Source organism: Oncorhynchus tshawytscha, linkage group LG28 (assembly GCF_018296145.1).
Source record: "Oncorhynchus tshawytscha isolate Ot180627B linkage group LG28, Otsh_v2.0, whole genome shotgun sequence".
NCBI classification, from domain to species: Eukaryota; Metazoa; Chordata; class Actinopteri; order Salmoniformes; family Salmonidae; genus Oncorhynchus; species Oncorhynchus tshawytscha.
The window spans coordinates 43,978,454-43,999,341 of NC_056456.1; the positions used below are offsets into that span (position 1 = coordinate 43,978,454).

Genomic DNA, 20,888 nt, shown 5'->3' on the forward strand with positions numbered 1-20,888 from the left:
GCTTTATTACTACTGCTTTATTACTGCTGCTTTATTACTGCTGCTTTATTACTGCTTTATTACTGCTGCTTTATTACTGCTTTACTGCTGCTTTATTACTGCTGCTTTATTACTGCTGCTTTATTACTGCTTTATTACTGCTGCTTTATTACTGCTTTATTACTGCTGCTTTATTACTGCTGCTTTATTACTGCTGCTTTAATACTGCTGCTTTATTACTGCTGCTTTAATACTGCTGCTTTATTACTGCTGCTTTATTACTACTGCTTTATTACTGCTTTATTACTGCTGCTTTATTACTGCTGCTTTATTACTGCTTTATTACTGCTGCTTTATTACTGCTGCTTTATTACTGCTGCTTTATTACTGCTTTATTGCTGCTTTATTACTGCTTTATTACTGCTGCTTTATTACTGCTTTATTACTGCTGCTTTATTACTGCTTTTTTACTGCTGCTTTATTACTGCTGCTTTATTGCTGCTTTATTACTGCTACTTTAATACTGCTGCTTTATTACTGCTGCTTTAATAATTCTTTATTACTGCTGCTTTATTACTGCTGCTTTATTACTGCTTTATTACTGCTTTATTACTACTGCTTTATTACTGCTTTATTACTGCTGCTTTATTACTACTGCTTTATTACTGCTTTATTACTGTTGCTTTTTTACTGCTGCTTTACTGCTGCTTTATTACTGCTGCTTCAATACTGCTGCTTTCTTACTGCTACTTTAATACTGCTGCTTTATTACTGCTACTTTAATACTGCTGCTTTATTACTGCTGCTTTAATAATGCTTTATTACTTCTGCTTTATTACTGCTGCTTTATTACTGCTTTAATACTGCTGCTTTATGACTGCTTTATTACTGCTGCTTTATTACTGCTGCTTTATTACTGCTGCTTTATTACTGCTGCTTTATTACTGCTTTATTACTGCTGCTTTATTACTACTGCTTTATTACTGCTTTATTACTGCTGCTTTGTTGCTGCTTTAACACTGCTACTTTAACACTGCTGCTTTATTACTGCTGCTTTAATAATTCTTTATTACTGCTGCTTTATTACTGCTGCTTTTATTACTGCTTTATTACTGCTGCTTTATTACTGCTTTATTACTGCTGCTTTATTACTGCTGCTTTATACCTGCTGCTTTATTACTGCTGCTTTATTACTACTGCTTTATTACTGCTTTATTGCTGCTTTATTGCTGCTTTATTACTGCTGCTTTATTACTGCTTTATTACTGCTGCTTTATTACTGCTTTATTACTGCTGCTTTAATACTGCTGCTTTAATACTGCTTTATTACTGCTGCTTTATTACTGCTGCTTTATTACTGCTTTAATACTGCTGCTTTATTACTGCTTTATTACTGCTGCTTTATTACTGCTTTATTACTGCTGCTTTATTACTGCTTTAATACTCCTGCTTTATTACTGCTTTATTACTGCTTTATTACTGCTGCTTTATTACTGCTGCTTTATTACTGCTGCTTTATTGCTGCTTTAACACTGCTACTTTAATACTGCTGCTTTATTACTGCTGCTTTAATAATTCTTTATTACTGCTGCTTTATTACTGCTGCTTTATTACTGCTTTATTACTGCTGCTTTATTACTGCTTTATTACTGCTGCTTTATTACTGCTTTATTACTGCTGCTTTATTACTGCTGCTTTATTGCTGCTTTATTACTGCTGCTTTATTACTGCTGCTTTATTACTGCTGCTTTATTGCTGCTTTAACACTGCTACTTTAATACTGCTGCTTTATTACTGCTGCTTTAATAATGCTTTATTACTGCTGCTTTATTACTGCTTTATTACTGCTGCTTTATTACTGCTTTATTACTGCTGCTTTATTACTGCTGCTTTATTACTGCTGCTTTACTACTGATGCTTTATTACTGCTGCTTTATTGCTGCTTTATTACTACTGCTTTATTGCTGCTTTAACACTGCTACTTTAATACTGCTGCTTTATTACTGCCGCTTTAATAATTCTTTATTACTGCTGCTTTATTACTGCTGCTTTAATACTGCTGCTTTATTACTGCTTTATTACTTTATTGCTGCTTTATTACTGCTGCTTTATTACTGCTTTATTACTGCTGCTTTATTACTGCTGCTTTATTACCGCTTTATTACTGCTGCTTTATTACTGCTTTATTACTGCTGCTTTATTACTGCTTTATTACTGCTGCTTTATTGCTGCTTTATTGCTGCTTTATTACTGCTGCTTTATTACTGCTGCTTTTAATACTGCTGCTTTATCACTGCTGCTTTCTTACTGCTTTATTACTGCTGCTTTATTACTGCTGCTTTATTACTGCTGCTTTATTACTACTGCTTTATTACTGCTTTATTACTGCTGCTTTATTGCTGCTTTATTACTGCTACTTTAATACTACTGCTTTATTACTGCTGCTTTAATAATGCTTTATAACTGCTGCTTTATTACTGCTGCTTTATTACTGCTTTTTATTACTGCTGATTTAATACTGCTGCTTTATTACTGCTGCTTTATTAATGCTGCTTTATTACTGCTGCTTTATTACTGCTGCTTTATTAATGCTTTAATACTGCTGCTTTATTACTGCTTTATTGCTGCTTTATTACTGCTACTTTAATACTGCTGCTTTATTACTGCTGCTTTATTACTGCTTTATTGCTGCTTTATTACTGCTTTATTACTGCTGCTTTATTACTGCTGCTTTATTACTACTGCTTTATTACTGCTGCTTTATTGCTGCTTTAACACTGCTACTTCAATACTGCTGCTTTATTACTGCTGCTTTATTACTGCTGCTTTATTACTGCTTTATTACTGCTGCTTTATTACTGCTTTATTACTGCTGCTTTATTACTGCTTTATTACTGCTGCTTTATTACTGCTGCTTTATTACTGCTTTATTACTGCTGCTTTATTACTGCTGCTTTATTACTGCTTTATTACTGCTGCTTTATTACTGCTTTATTACTGCTGCTTTATTACTGCTGCTTTATTACTACTGCTTTATTACTGCTTTATTACTGCTGCTTTATTGCTGCTTTATTACTGCTACTTTATTACTGCTGCTTTATTACTGCTGCTTTATTACTGCTTTATTACTGCTGCTTTATTACTGCTGCTTTATTACTGCTTTATTACTGCTGCTTTAATACTGCTGCTTTATTACTGCTGCTTTATTACTGCTGCTTTATTACTGCTTTATTACTGCTGCTTTTTTACTGCTTTATTACTGCTGCTTTGTTACTGCTTTATTACTCCTGCTTTATTACTGCTTTATTACTGCTGCTTTATTACTGCTTTATTACTGCTGCTTTATTACTGCTTTATTACTGCTGCTTTATTACTACTGCTTTATTACTGCTGCTTTATTGCTGCTTTAACACTGCTACTTTAATACTGCTGCTTTATTACTGCTGCTTTAATAATTCTTTATTACTGCTGCTTTATTACTGCTGCTTTATTACTGCTTTATTACTGCTGCTTTATTACTGCTGCTTTATTACTGCTGCTTTATTACTGCTGCTTTAATAATGCTTTATTACTGCTGCTTTATTACTGCTGCTTTATTACTGCTTTATTACTGCTGCTTTATTACTGCTTTAATACTGCTGCTTTATTACTGCTGCTTTATTACTGCTTTAATACTGCTGCTTTATTACTGCTGCTTTATTACTGCTTTATTACTGCTGCTTTATTACTGCTGCTTTATTACTGCTGCTTTATTACTGCTTTATTACTGCTGCTTTATTACTGCTTTAATACTGCTGCTTTATTACTGCTTTATTACTGCTGCTTTATTACTGCTTTATTACTGCTGCTTTATTACTGCTGCTTTATTACTGCTGCTTTATTACTACTGCTTTATTACTGCTTTATTACTGCTGCTTTATTGCTGCTTTAATACTGCTACTTTATTACTGCTGCTTTATTACTGCTGCTTTATTACTGCTTTATTACTGCTTTATTACTGCTGCTTTATTGCTGCTTTATTACTGCTGCTTTAATACTGCTGCTTTATTACTGCTGCTTTATTACTGCTGCTTTATTACTGCTGCTTTATTACTGCTGCTTTATTACTGCTTTATTACTGCTGCTTTATTACTGCTTTATTACTGCTGCTTTATTACTGCTTTATTACTGCTGCTTTATTACTGCTGCTTTATTACTGCTTTATTACTCCTGCTTTATTACTGCTTTATTACTGCTGCTTTATTACTGCTTTATTACTGCTGCTTTATTACTGCTGCTTTATTACTGCTGCTTTATTACTACTGCTTTATTACTGCTGCTTTATTGCTGCTTTAACACTGCTACTTTAATACTGCTGCTTTATTACTGCTGCTTTAATAATTCTTTATTACTGCTGCTTTATTACTGCTGCTTTATTACTGCTTTATTACTGCTGCTTTATTACTGCTTTATTACTGCTGCTTTATTACTGCTGCTTTATTACTGCTGCTTTAATACTGCTGCTTTATTACTGCTGCTTTATTGCTGCTTTATTACTGCTGCTTTATTACTGCTGCTTTATTACTGCTTTATTACTGCTGCTTTATTGCTGCTTTATTACTGCTACTTTAATACTGCTGCTTTATTACTGCTGCTTTAATAATTCTTTATTACTGCTGCTTTATTACTGCTGCTTTATTACTGCTTTATTACTGCTGCTTTATTACTGCTTTATTACTGCTGCTTTATTACTGCTGCTTTATTACTGCTGCTTTATTACTGCTGCTTTATTACTACTGCTTTATTACTGCTTTATTACTGCTACTTTAATACTGCTGCTTTATTACTGCTGCTTTAATAATGCTTTATTACTGCTGCTTTATTACTGCTGCTTTATTACTGCTGCTTTATTACTGCTGCTTTATTACTACTGCTTTATTACTGCTGCTTTATTACTGCTGCTTTATTACTGCTGCTTTATTACTGCTGCTTTAATACTGCTGCTTTATTACTGCTGCTTTATTACTGCTGCTTTATTACTGCTGCTTTATTACTGCTGCTTTATTACTGCTTTATTACTGCTGCTTTTTTACTGTTTTACTGCTGCTTTATTACTGCTGCTTTATTACTGCTGCTTTATTACTGCTTTATTACTGCTGCTTTATTACTGCTTTATTACTGCTGCTTTATTACTGCTGCTTTATTACTGCTGCTTTATTACTGCTGCTTTATTACTGCTGCTTTATTACTGCTGCTTTATTACTGCTGCTTTATTACTGCTGCTTTATTACTGCTTTATTACTGCTGCTTTATTACTGCTGCTTTATTACTGCTTTATTACTGCTGCTTTATTACTGCTGCTTTATTACTGCTGCTTTATTACTGCTTTATTGCTGCTTTATTACTGCTTTATTACTGCTGCTTTATTACTGCTTTATTACTGCTGCTTTATTACTGCTGCTTTACTACTGCTTTATTACTGCTGCTTTATTGCTGCTTTATTACTGCTACTTTATTACTGCTGCTTTATTACTGCTGCTTTATTACTGCTTTATTACTGCTGCTTTATTACTACTGCTTTATTACTGCTTTATTACTGCTTTATTACTACTGCTTTATTACTGCTTTATTACTGCTGCTTTATTACTGCTTTATTACTGCTTTATTACTGCTGCTTTTTATTACTGCTGCTTTAATACTGCTGCTTTATTACTGCTACTTTATACTGCTGCTTTATTACTGCTGCTTTTTACTGCTGCTTTATTACTGCTGCTTTTTAATGCTTTATTACTGCTGCTTTATTACTGCTGCTTTATTACTGCTTTAATACTGCTGCTTTTTTGACTGCTTTATTACTGCTGCTTTATTACTGCTGCTTTATTACTGCTTTATTACTGCTGCTTTATTACTGCTTTATTACTGCTGCTTTATTACTACTGCTTTTATTACTGCTTTATTACTGCTGCTTTGTTGCTGCTTTAACACTGCTACTTTAACACTGCTGCTTTATTACTGCTGCTTTCTTTAATTCTTTATTACTGCTGCTTTATTACTGCTGCTTTATTACTGCTTTATTACTGCTGCTTTATTACTGCTGCTTTATTACTGCTGCTTTATTACTACTGCTTTATTACTGCTTTATTACTGCTGCTTTATTGCTGCTTTATTATTGCTGCTTTATTACTGCTGCTTTATTACTGCTTTATTTTTTATAATGCTTTATTACTGCTGCTTTATTACTGCTGCTTTATTACTGCTGCTTTATTACTGCTGCTTTATTACTGCTGCTTTATTACTGCTGCTTTATTACTGCTTTATTACTGCTGCTTTATTACTGCTTTATTACTGCTGCTTTATTACTGCTTTATTACTGCTGCTTTATTACTGCTTTATTACTGCTTTATTACTGCTACTTTATTACTGCTGCTTTATTACTGCTGCTTTATTACTACTGCTTTATTACTGCTTTATTACTGCTGCTTTATTGCTGCTTTAACACTGCTACTTTATTACTGCTGCTTTATTACTGCTGCTTTATTACTGCTTTATTACTGCTTTATTACTGCTGCTTTATTAATGCTGCTTTATTAATGCTGCTTTATTAATGCTTTATTACTGCTGCTTTATTACTGCTGCTTTATTACTGCTGCTTTATTACTGCTTTATTGCTGCTTTATTACTGCTGCTTTAATACTGCTGCTTTATTACTGCTGCTTTATTGCTGCTTTAACACTGCTACTTTATTACTGCTGCTTTATTACTGCTGCTTTTTAATAATTCTTTATTACTGCTGCTTTATTACTGCTGCTTTATTACTGCTTTATTACTGCTGCTTTATTACTGCTTTATTACTGCTGCTTTATTACTGCTGCTTTATTACTGCTGCTTTATTACTGATGCTTTATTACTGCTGCTTTATTGCTGCTTTATTACTACTGCTTTATTGCTGCTTTAACACTGCTACTTTATTACTGCTGCTTTATTACTGCTGCTTTATTACTGCTGCTTTATTACTGCTGCTTTATTACTGCTGCTTTATTACTGCTGCTTTATTACTGCTTTATTACTGCTGCTTTATTACTGCTGCTTTATTACTGCTGCTTTATTACTGCTGCTTTATTACTGCTGCTTTATTACTGCTTTATTACTGCTGCTTTATTACTGCTTTATTACTGCTGCTTTATTACTGCTTTATTACTGCTGCTTTATTGCTGCTTTATTGCTGCTTTATTACTGCTGCTTTATTACTGCTGCTTTATTACTGCTGCTTTATTACTGCTGCTTTATTACTTTATTACTGCTGCTTTATTACTGCTGCTTTATTACTGCTGCTTTATTACTACTGCTTTATTACTGCTTTATTACTGCTGCTTTATTGCTGCTTTATTACTGCTACTTTAATACTACTGCTTTATTACTGCTGCTTTAATAATGCTTTATAACTGCTGCTTTATTACTGCTGCTTTATTACTGCTTTATTACTGCTGCTTTAATACTGCTGCTTTATTACTGCTGCTTTATTACTGCTGCTTTCTTACTGCTTTATTACTTCTGCTTTATTGCTGCTTTATTACTGCTTTATTACTGCTGCTTTTTTACTGTTTTACTGCTGCTTTATTACTGCTGCTTTATTACTGCTGCTTTATTACTGCTGCTTTATTACTGCTTTATTACTTCTGCTTTATTGCTGCTTTATTAATGCTGCTTTATTACTGCTACTTTAATACTGCTGCTTTATTACTGCTTTATTGCTGCTTTATTACTGCTGCTTTATTACTGCTTTATTGCTGCTTTATTACTGCTGCTTTATTACTGCTGCTTTATTACTGCTTTATTACTGCTGCTTTATTACTGCTGCTTTTATTACTGCTGCTTTATTACTGCTGCTTTATTACTGCTTTTTATTACTGCTTTATTACTGCTGCTTTATTACTGCTTTATTACTGCTGCTTTTATTACTGCTGCTTTATTACTGCTGCTTTATTACTGCTGCTTTATTACTGCTTTATTACTGCTGCTTTATTGCTGCTTTATTACTGCTGCTTTATTACTGCTGCTTTATTACTGCTGCTTTAATAATGCTTTATTACTGCTGCTTTATTACTGCTGCTTTATTACTGCTTTATTACTGCTGCTTTATTACTGCTGCTTTATTACTGCTGCTTTATTACTGCTGCTTTATTACTGCTGCTTTATTACTGCTGCTTTATTACTGCTGCTTTATTACTGCTTTATTACTGCTGCTTTATTACTGCTGCTTTATTACTGCTGCTTTATTACTGCTTTATTACTGCTGCTTTATTACTGCTGCTTTATTACTGCTTTATTACTGCTGCTTTATTACTGCTTTATTACTGCTGCTTTATTACTGCTGCTTTTTTACTACTGCTTTATTACTGCTTTATTACTGCTGCTTTATTGCTGCTTTATTACTGCTACTTTATTACTGCTGCTTTATTACTGCTGCTTTATTACTGCTTTATTACTGCTGCTTTATTACTGCTGCTTTATTACTGCTGCTTTCTTACTGCTTTATTACCTTTGCTTTATTGCTGCTTTATTACTGCTGCTTTATTACTGCTGCTTTATTGCTGCTTTATTACTGCTGCTTTATTACTGCTTTATTACTGCTTTATTACTGCTGCTTTATTACTGCTACTTTATACTGCTGCTTTATTACTGCTGCTTTATTACTGCTGCTTTATTACTGCTGCTTTATTACTGCTGCTTTATTACTGCTTTATTACTGCTGCTTTATTGCTGCTTTATTACTGCTGCTTTATTACTGCTGCTTTATTACTGCTGCTTTATTACTGCTGCTTTTTATTACTACTGCTTTATTACTGCTGCTTTATTACTGCTTTACTGCTGCTTTATTACTGCTGCTTTATTACTGCTGCTTTAATACTGCTGCTTTATTACTGCTGCTTTATTACTGCTGCTTTATTACTGCTGCTTTATTTCTGCTTTATTACTGCTGCTTTATTACTGCTGCTTTATTACTGCTGCTTTATTACTGCTGCTTTATTACTGCTGCTTTATTACTGCTGCTTTATTACTGCTTTATTACTGCTTTATTACTGCTTTATTACTGCTGCTTTATTGCTGCTTTATTACTGCTTTATTACTGCTGCTTTAATACTGCTGCTTTATTACTGCTGCTTTAATACTGCTGCTTTATTACTGCTGCTTTATTACTACTGCTTTATTACTGCTTTATTACTGCTGCTTTTTTACTGTTTTACTGCTGCTTTATTACTGCTGCTTTATTACTGCTGCTTTATTACTTTATTGCTGCTTTTTTTACTGCTTTATTACTGCTGCTTTATTACTGCTGCTTTATTACTGCTGCTTTACTACTGCTTTATTGCTGCTTTATTACTGCTGCTTTATTACTGCTGCTTTATTACTGCTGCTTTATTACTGCTGCTTTATTACTGCTGCTTTATTACTGCTGCTTTATTACTGCTGCTTTATTACTGCTGCTTTATTACTGCTTTATTACTGCTGCTTTATTACTGCTTTATTACTGCTGCTTTATTACTGCTGCTTTATTACTGCTGCTTTATTACTGCTGCTTTATTACTGCTGCTTTATTACTGCTGCTTTATTACTGCTGCTTTATTACTGCTGCTTTATTACTGCTGCTTTATTTGCTGCTTTATTACTGCTGCTTTATTACTACTGCTTTATTACTACTGCTTTATTACTGCTTTATTACTGCTGCTTTATTACTGCTGCTTTATTACTGCTGCTTTATTACTGCTGCTTTATTACTGCTGCTTTATTACTGCTTTATTACTGCTGCTTTATTACTGCTGCTTTATTACTGCTGCTTTATTACTGCTGCTTTATTACTGCTGCTTTATTACTGCTGCTTTATTACTGCTGCTTTAATACTGCTGCTTTATTACTGCTGCTTTATTACTACTGCTTTATTACTGCTGCTTTATTTCTGCTTTATTACTGCTGCTTTATTACTGCTTTATTACTGCTGCTTTATTACTGCTGCTTTCTTACTGCTTTATTACTGCTGCTTTATTACTGCTGCTTTATTACTGCTGCTTTATTACTGCTGCTTTATTACTGCTGCTTCATTACTGCTGCTTTATTACTGCTTTACTGCTGCTTTATTACTGCTTTATTACTGCTGCTTTATTACTGCTGCTTTATTATTACTGCTTTATTACTGCTGCTTTATTACTGCTGCTTTATTACTGCTGCTTTTTATTGCTGCTTTATTACTGCTTTTATTACTTTATTACTGCTGCTTTATTACTGCTGCTTTATTACTGCTTTATTACTGCTGCTTTATTACTGCTTTATTACTGCTGCTTTATTACTGCTGCTTTATTACTGCTGCTTTATTACTGCTTTATTACTGCTGCTTTATTGCTGCTTTATTACTGCTGCTTTATTACTGCTGCTTTATTACTGCTGCTTTATTACTGCTTTATTACTGCTGCTTTATTACTGCTGCTTTATTACTGCTGCTTTATTACTGCTGCTTTATTACTGCTTTATTACTGCTGCTTTATTACTGCTGCTTTATTACTGCTGCTTTATTACTGCTTTATTACTGCTGCTTTATTACTGCTGCTTTATTACTGCTGCTTTATTACTACTGCTTTATTACTTTATTACTGCTTTATTACTGCTTTATTACTGCTTTTTACTGCTGCTTTTACTGCTGCTTTATTACTGCTGCTTTATTACTGCTGCTTTATTACTGCTGCTTTATTACTGCTGCTTTATTACTTTATTGCTTTATTATTGCTGCTTTATTACTGCTGCTTTATTACTGCTGCTTTATTACTGCTGCTTTATTACTGCTGCTTTATTACTGCTGTTTTTATTACTGCTGCTTTATTACTACTGCTTTATTACTGCTTTATTACTGCTGCTTTATTATTTTTATTGCTGCTTTATTACTGCTGCTTTATTACTGCTGCTTTATTACTGCTGCTTTATTACTGCTTTATTTGCTTTATTGCTGCTTTATTACTGCTGCTTTATTACTGCTGCTTTTTATTACTGCTGCTTTATTACTGCTGCTTTTTTGCTTTATTACTGCTTTATTACTACTGCTTTATTGCTGCTTTATTACTGCTGCTTTTTCCTACTGCTTTATTACTGCTGCTTTATTACTGCTTTATTACTGCTGCTTTATTACTGCTGCTTTATTACTGCTTTATTACTGCTGCTTTATTACTGCTTTATTACTGCTGCTTTATTACTGCTGCTTTATTACTGCTGCTTTATTACTGCTGCTTTATTACTGCTGCTTTATTACTGCTGCTTTTTTACTGCTGCTTTATTACTGCTGCTTTATTACTACTGCTTTATTACTGCTGCTTTATTACTGCTTTATTACTGCTGCTTTATTTGCTTTATTACTGCTGCTTTATTGCTGCTGCTTTATTGCTGCTTTATTACTGCTTTATTGCTACTTTAATTACTGCTTTATTACTGCTGCTTTATTACTGCTTTATTACTGCTTTATTACTGCTGCTTTATTACTGCTGCTTTATTACTGCTTTATTACTGCTGCTTTATTACTGTTACTGCTGCTTTATTACTGCTGCTTTATTACTGCTTTATTACTGCTGCTTTATTACTGCTGCTTTATTACTGCTGCTTTATTACTGCTGCTTTATTAATGCTGCTTTATTACTGCTGCTTTATTACTTTGCTGCTTTATTACTGCTGCTTTATTACTGCTGCTTTATTACTGCTGCTTTATTACTGCTTTATTACTGCTTTACTGCTGCTTTATTACTGCTGCTTTATTACTGCTTTATTTTATTACTTTATTACTTGCTTTATTACTGCTTTGCTTTATTACTGCTGCTTTATTACTGCTGCTTTATTACTGCTGCTTTATTACTGCTGCTTTATTTACTGCTTTATTACTGCTGCTTTATTACTGCTGCTTTATTACTGCTTTATTACTGCTGCTTTATTACTGCTGCTTTATTACTGCTGCTTTATTGCTGCTTTATTACTGCTACTTTAATAATTATTTATTACTGCTGCTTTATTACTGCTGCTTTATTACTGCTTTATTACTGCTGCTTTATTACTGCTTTTTTTATTACTTTATTACTGCTTTATTACTGCTGCTTTATTACTGCTTTATTACTGCTGCTTTTATTACTGCTTTATTACTGCTGCTTTATTACTGCTTTAATACTGCTGCTTTATTACTGCTGCTTTATTACTGCTTTATTACTGCTTTATTACTGCTGCTTTATTACTGCTTTATTACTGCTGCTTTATTACTGCTTTAATACTGCTGCTTTATTACTGCTGCTTTATTACTGCTTTATTACTGCTGCTTTATTACTGCTTTATTACTGCTGCTTTATTACTGCTGCTTTATTACTGCTGCTTTATTACTACTGCTTTATTACTGCTGCTTTATTACTGCTTTATTACTGCTGCTTTATTACTGCTTTATTACTGCTGCTTTATTACTGCTGCTTTTTATTACTGCTTTATTACTGCTTTATTACTGCTGCTTTATTACTGCTTTATTACTGCTGCTTTATTACTGCTGCTTTATTACTGCTGCTTTATTACTGCTGCTTTATTACTGCTGCTTTATTACTTTATTGCTGCTTTATTACTGCTTTATTACTGCTGCTTTATTGCTGCTTTATTACTGCTGCTTTATTACTGCTGCTTTATTACTGCTTTATTACTGCTGCTTTATTACTGCTGCTTTATTACTGCTTTATTACTGCTGCTTTATTACTGCTTTATTATTGCTGCTTTATTACTGCTTTATTACTGCTTTATTACTGCTGCTTTATTACTGCTTTATTACTGCTGCTTTATTACTGCTGCTTTATTACTGCTTTATTACTGCTGCTTTATTACTGCTGCTTTATTACTGCTGCTTTATTACTGCTGCTTTATTACTGCTGCTTTATTACTGCTGCTTTATTACTGCTGCTTTATACTGCTGCTTTATTACTGCTGCTTTATTACTGCTGCTTTATTACTGCTGCTTTATTACTACTGCTTTATTACTGCTGCTTTATTACTGCTTTACTGCTGCTTTATTACTGCTGCTTTATTACTGCTGCTTTAATACTGCTGCTTTATTACTGCTGCTTTATTACTACTGCTTTATTACTGCTGCTTTATTTCTGCTTTATTACTGCTGCTTTATTACTGCTTTATTACTGCTGCTTTATTACTGCTTTATTACTGCTGCTTTATTACTGCTGCTTTATTACTGCTGCTTTATTACTGCTGCTTTATACTGCTGCTTTATTACTGCTGCTTTATTACTACTGCTTTATTACTGCTGCTTTATTACTGCTGCTTTTTTACTGTTTTACTGCTGCTTTATTACTGCTGCTTTATTACTGCTTTATTACTGCTTTATTACTGCTGCTTTAATACTGCTGCTTTATTACTGCTGCTTTATTACTGCTGCTTTATTACTGCTGCTTTATTACTGCTGCTTTATTACTGCTGCTTTATTACTGCTTTATTACTGCTGCTTTATTACTGCTTTATTACTGCTGCTTTATTACTGCTGCTTTATTACTGCTGCTTTATTACTGCTGCTTTATTACTGCTGCTTTATTACTGCTGCTTTATTACTGCTGCTTTATTACTGCTGCTTTATACTGCTGCTTTATTACTGCTGCTTTATTACTGCTGCTTTATTACTGCTTTATTACTGCTTTATTACTGCTGCTTTATTGCTGCTTTATTACTGCTGCTTTATTACTGCTTTATTACTGCTGCTTTATTGCTGCTTTATTACTGCTGCTTTATTACTGCTTTATTACTGCTGCTTTATTGCTGCTTTATTACTGCTTTATTACTGCTGCTTTATTACTGCTGCTTTATTACTGCTTTATTACTGCTGCTTTATTACTGCTTTATTACTGCTGCTTTATTGCTGCTTTATTACTGCTTTATTACTGCTGCTTTACTGCTGCTTTATTGCTGCTTTATTACTGCTGCTTTATTACTGCTGCTTTATTACTGCTGCTTTATACTGCTGCTTTATTACTGCTTTATTACTGCTGCTTTATTGCTGCTTTATTACTGCTGCTTTATTACTGCTTTATTACTGCTGCTTTATTACTGCTGCTTTATTACTGCTGCTTTATTACTGCTTTATTACTGCTGCTTTATTACTGCTTTATTACTGCTGCTTTATTGCTGCTTTATTACTGCTGCTTTATTACTGCTTTATTACTGCTGCTTTATTACTGCTGCTTTATTACTGCTGCTTTATTACTGCTGCTTTGCTGCTTTATTACTACTGCTTTAATACTGCTGCTTTATTACTGCTTTATTACTACTGCTTTATTACTGCTGCTTTATTACTGCTGCTTTATTACTGCTGTTTTTACTGCTGCTTTATTACTGCTGCTTTATACTACTGCTTTATTACTGCTGCTTTATACTACTGCTTTATTACTGCTGCTTTATTACTACTGCTTTATTACTGCTGCTTTATTACTACTGCTTTATTACTGCTGCTTTATTACTGCTTTATTACTGCTGCTTTATTACTGCTGCTTTATTACTGCTGCTTTATTACTGCTGCTTTATTACTGCTGCTTTATTACTGCTGCATATTTTTATTACTGCTTTATTACTGCTGCTTTATTGCTTTATTACTGCTGCTTTATTACTGCTGCTTTATTACTGCTGCTTTATTACTGCTGCTTTTATTACTGCTTACTGCTGCTTTATTACTGCTGCTTTTTATTACTGCTGCTTTATTACTGCTTTATTACTGCTTTTTACTGCTTTATTACTGCTGCTTTTTGCTGCTTTATTACTGCTTTATTACTGCTACTTTATTACTGCTGCTTTATTACTGCTGCTTTATTACTGCTGTTTTATTACTGCTGCTTTATTATTACTGCTTTATTACTGCTGCTTTATTACTGCTGCTTTATTACTGCTGCTTTATTACTGCTGCTTTATTACTGCTGCTTTATTACTGCTGCTTTAATACTGCTGCTTTATTACTGCTGCTTTATTACTGCTGCTTTATTACTGCTGCTTTATTACTGCTTTATTACTGCTTCTTTATTACTGCTGCTTTATTACTGCTGCTTTATTACTGTTTTATTACTGCTTTATTACTGCTGCTTTATTACTGCTGCTTTATTACTGCTGCTTTATTACTGCTTTATTACTGCTGCTTTATTACTGCTGCTTTATTACTGCTGCTTTATTACTGCTGCTTTATTACTGCTGCTTTATTACTGCTTTATTACTGCTGCTTTATTACTGCTTTATTACTGCTGCTTTATTACTGCTTTATTACTGCTGCTTTATTACTGCTTTATTACTGCTGCTTTATTGCTGCTTTATTACTGCTTTATTACTGCTGCTTTATTACTGCTGCTTTAATACTGCTGCTTTATCACTGCTGCTTTCTTACTGCTTTATTACTTCTGCTTTATTGCTGCTTTATTACTGCTGCTTTAATACTGCTGCTTTATCACTGCTGCTTTCTTACTGCTTTATTACTGCTGCTTTAATACTGCTGCTTTATTACTGCTGCTTTAATACTGCTTTATTACTGCTGCTTTATTACTGCTTTATTACTGCTGCTTTAATACTGCTGTTTTATTACTGCTGCTTTAATACTGCTTTATTACTGCTGCTTTATTACTGCTGCTTTAATACTGCTGTTTTATTACTGCTGCTTTAATACTGCTTTAATACTGCTGCTTTATTACTGCTGCTTTATTACTGCTTTATTACTGCTTTATTACTGCTGCTTTACTGCTGCTTTATTACTGCTTTATTACTGCTGCTTTATTACTGCTGCTTTATTACTGCTGCTTTATTACTGCTTTATTACTGCTGCTTTATTACTGCTTTATTACTGCTGCTTTATTACTGCTGCTTTATTACTGCTGCTTTATTACTGCTTTATTACTGCTGCTTTATTACTGCTGCTTTAATACTGCTGCTTTATTACTGCTTTATTACTGCTGCTTTATTACTGCTGCTTTATTACTGCTGCTTTATTACTGCTGCTTTAATACTGCTGCTTTATTACTGCTGCTTTAATACTGCTGCTTTATTACTGCTGCTTTAATACTGCTGCTTTATTACTGCTGCTTTATTACTGTGGTTTAGATCAGTGCTCATATTCTAACAGTTGGCTGAGTTTCCACAGTGTAGACCATTCCATTGTTCCTGAAGTTAAATAACCACCCACTCTGCGCACTGGGTGATGCCAAATGAACTATGATAAGACATAGCATGCGGATGTGGTGTGTGCGTTTGTGTGTCTCTTACTTTTGTAGTGGCTCTTTCCCGTACTTCATCAGAAGGCGTATGGCTGTGGGAGCTGTGTAGAACTTGGTCACTCTGTACTTCTCAATCACCTCCCAGAAACGCCCAACGTGAGGGTGGACTGGAATACCCTCAAACTGGAGAACACAAACAGTAATCAGATGGATTGACATAACATTACATATCTGCAGACATATAAATGCAGACAGATATAATGCAGACATGTATGTTGCAGACAGATATAATGAATACAGATATACATGCAGACAGATATAATGCAGACATATATAATGCAGACATGTAAATGCAGACACATATGTTGCAGACAGATATAATGCAGACCAATATACATGCATACATATTTAATGCAGACAGATATAATGCAGACATATACATGCATACATATATGCTGCAGACAGATATAATGCAGACATATATGTTGCAGACAGATATAATGCAGACCAATATACATGCATACATATTTAATGCAGACAGATATAATGCAGACATATATGTTGCAGACAGATATAATGCAGACCAATATACATGCATACATATTTAATGCAGACAGATATAATGCAGACATATACATGCATACATATATAATGCAGACAGAAATACATGCAGACAGATATAATCCTGCCAGCCAGACTAGGCGTCTTAGTATTTTACTGCTTTACATTAACATATGTCAGAAACCAGTTCTATACCAGTTCTACTGACCAATTCTATACCAGTTCTACTGACCAGTTCTACTGACCAGCTCTATACCAGTTCTACTGACCAGTTCTATACCAGTTCTAGTGATCAGCTCTATACCAGTTCTACTGACCATTTCTATACCAGTTCTACTGACCAGTTCTATACCAGTTCTATACCAGTTCTACTGACCAGTTCTATACCAGTTCTAGTGACCAGCTCTATACCAGTTCTACTGACCAGTTCTATACCAGTTCTATACCAGTTCTATACCAGTTCTACTGACCAGTTCTATACCAGTTCTACTGACCAGTTCTATACCAGTTCTATACCAGTTCTACACCAGTTCTATACCAGTTCTACACCAGTTCTATACCAGTTCTACACCAGTTCTATACCAGTTCTATACCAGTTCTATACCAGTTCTACTGACCAGTTCTATACCAGTTCTATACCAGTTCTACTGACCAGTTCTATACCAGTTCTACACCAGTTCTACTACCAGTTCTATACCAGTTCTATACCAGTTCTATACCACCAGTTCTACACCAGTTCTATACCAGTTCTATACCAGTTCTATACCAGTTCTACACCAGTTCTATACCAGTTCTACACCAGTTCTATACCAGTTCTACACCAGTTCTATACCAGTTCTACACCAGTTCTATACCAGTTCTACTGACCAGTTCTACACCAGTTCTACACCAGTTCTATACCAGTTCTATACCAGTTCTACACCAGTTCTATCCCAGTTCTACACCAGTTCTATACCAGTTCTACACCAGTTCTATACCAGTTCTATACCAGTTCTACACCAGTTCTACACCAGTTCTATACCAGTTCTATACCAGTTCTACACCAGTTCTACACCAGTTCTATACCAGTTCTACACCAGTTCTATACCAGTTCTACACCAGTTCTACACCAGTTCTATACCAGTTCTACACCAGTTCTATACCAGTTCTACACCAGTTCTATACCAGTTCTATACCAGTTCTACACCAGTTCTACACCAGTTCTATACCAGTTCTACACCAGTTCTATACCAGTTCTACTGACCAGTTCTACACCAGTTCTACACCAGTTCTATACCATTTCTATACCAGTTCTACACCAGTTCTATCCCAGTTCTACACCAGTTCTATACCAGTTCTACACCAGTTCTATACCAGATCTATACCAGTTCTACACCAGTTCTACACCAGTTCTATACCAGTTCTACACCAGTTCTACACCAGTTCTACACCAGTTCTATACCAGTTCCCAGTTCTACACCAGTTCTACACCAGTTCTATACCAGTTCTATACCAGTTCTATACCAGTTCTATACCAGTTCTATACCAGTTCTACACCAGTTCTATACCAGTTCTACACCAGTTCTATACCAGTTCTATACCAGTTCTATACCAGTTCTACACCAGTTTCTACACCAGTTCTATACCAGTTCTACTTACCAGTTCTATACCAGTTCTACTGACCAGTTCTATACCAGTTCTATACCAGTTCTACACCAGTTCTACACCAGGTCTATCCCAGTTCTACACCAGTTCTACACCAGTTCTATACCAGTTCTATACCAGTTCTACTGACCAGTTCTACACCAGTTCTATCCCAGTTCTACTGACCAGTACGCTGGTAGCCCCGTTGGCCAGGGGTCCATAGGTGATGTAGGAGTGTCCGGTGATCCATCCTATATCAGCAGTACACCAGTACACATCGTCTGGCTGGTGGTCAAACACACACTTAAAGGTCAGAAACGTGTAGAGCAGGTAGCCTGCTACCGTGTGGAGGACACCCTGTAGGGGAGGAAGACACAGGGTTAACACACACACACACACACACATATTTAGAAACACACACTTAAAACACAAAGAGTTAACACAGGACCACACACACACACACACACACACACACATTTAGAAACACACACTTAAAACACAGGGGTTAACACAGGACCACACACACACACACACACACACACGTTTAGAAACACACACTTAAAACACAAAGGGTTAACAAAGGACCACACACAGTGAGCAGTAGACATTCCCAAACTGCCAGGCAGTGTGATCAGGTCGTTACATGTTTGTATAATTGTTGTATGTGCATGTATTCTTGTGTTTGTGACACTGTGTGTCCTACCTTTGGTTTGCCAGTAGATCCGCTGGTATAAAGTATAAAGAGAGGATCCTCTGCATCCAGCCACTCAGGTTCACACTGCTCTGAGACCTGTCCCATCACCTCCTCCCAACACACATCAAACGCAGCATCCCACGGGGTCTGGACAACAGGAAATACAACAGGAGTCAGGTTCACACTGCTCTGAGACCTGTCCCATCACCTCCTCCCAACACTGGAAATACAACAGGAGTCAGGTTCACACTGCTCTGAGACCTGTCCCATCACCTCCTCCCAACACACATCACACACAGCATCCCACGGAGTCTGGACAACAGGAAATACAACAGGAATACAACACAGTCAGAATACAGTAGAATAACACCAGGAAATACAACACAGTCAGAATACAGTAGAATAACACCAGGAAACACAGGTGAGAGGACAACATATACAGTTCATTCGGAAAGTATTCAGACCCCTTGACTTTTTCCACATTTTGTTACGTTAAAGTGTTATTCTATGCCTCATCAATCGATACACAATACCCCATAATGACAAAGCTAAAACAGATTTTTGTAAAATCTTCAAATTTCTTACAAATAAAAAACAAAATATATGACATTTACATAAGTATTCAGACCCTTTACTCAGAACTTTGTTGAAGCACCTTTGGCAGTGATTAAAGGATCCTCAGGAGGCTGAAGAAATGTGTCTTGTCACCTAAAACCCTCACAAACTCTTCTGGAGCTCTGTCATAGTGACCATCGGGTTCTCGGTCACCTCCCTGACCAATGCCCTTCTTTCCCAATTGCTCAGTTTGGCCGGGCGGCCAGCTCTAGGAAGAATCTTGGTGGTTCCGAACTTCTTCCATTTCAGAATGATGGCGGCCACTGTGTTCTTGGGGACCTTCAATGCTGCAGACATTTTTTGGTACCATTCCCCAGATCTGTCAACTGTGGGAACTTATATGGACACATCTGAAGGATGATCAATGGAAACAGGATGCACCTTAGCTCAATTTCGAAAATCTCATAGCAAAGGGCATGAATACTTATGTAAATAAGGTATTTCTTATACATTTGTAAAAATGTTTAATAACCTGTATTCACTTTGTCATTATAAATGTATTGTGATGTCATTATGGGGTATTATGATGTCATTATGGGGTATTGTGATGTCATTATAAATGTATTGTGTGTAGATTGATGAGGGGAAAAAATGAATTTAATAAATTTTAGAATAAGGCAGTAATGTAACAAAATGTGGAAAAAGTCAAGGGGTCTGAATACTTTCCCAATGCACTGCATACTGCAGAGTAGTTCGTGGTGCAGCTCAAGAAAACAAATATGGGATTTGCAATAGGCACTCCCAAACTGACAGTACATAGCTACACACCTGCAGTTTGTTAGAAACATCCCCACTTTGTATCCTCAGTGCGTGATGCTTAACTACTAGACATCTTTTAACGGTCGCTGACGCTCTGTGGAGAGAAGAAGAAGAGAGTTGGAAGAATTGTCAGCCAATCAGGGATTGACATTACGGTTTGCCCTATTGCCTGGGGCAAGTGAACTGAGCAGTAACCCTAACCTGTCACGCCCAGACCTTCGTTATCTATGTTTTATGTATTATTTTAGTCAGGTCAGGGTGTGACGAGGGTGGCTATATGTGTTTTTGTCCTGTCTAGGGTTTTTATATATCTAAGAGTTTTTTGTATGTCTAGGTAATGTAGTTCTATGGTGGCCTGAATTGGTTCCCAATCAGAGGCAGCTGTTTATCGTTGTCTCTGATTAGGGATGCTATTTAGGTTGCCATTTTCC

The 20,888-nt window shown here is 35.1% G+C and overlaps 1 protein-coding gene across 1 annotated transcript in view; it reads right to left on the reverse strand.

Moving 5' to 3' along the window:
• Positions 1-20,888, reverse strand: part of LOC112238361 (acetyl-coenzyme A synthetase, cytoplasmic) — an 84,392-nt gene that overhangs the window by 33,883 nt on the left and 29,621 nt on the right. Inside the window, 4 exon segments of the mRNA XM_042307804.1 lie at positions 16,255-16,388; positions 18,576-18,746; positions 19,093-19,230; positions 20,467-20,551. Coding sequence (XP_042163738.1) covers positions 16,255-16,388; positions 18,576-18,746; positions 19,093-19,230; positions 20,467-20,551 — 528 coding nt within the window.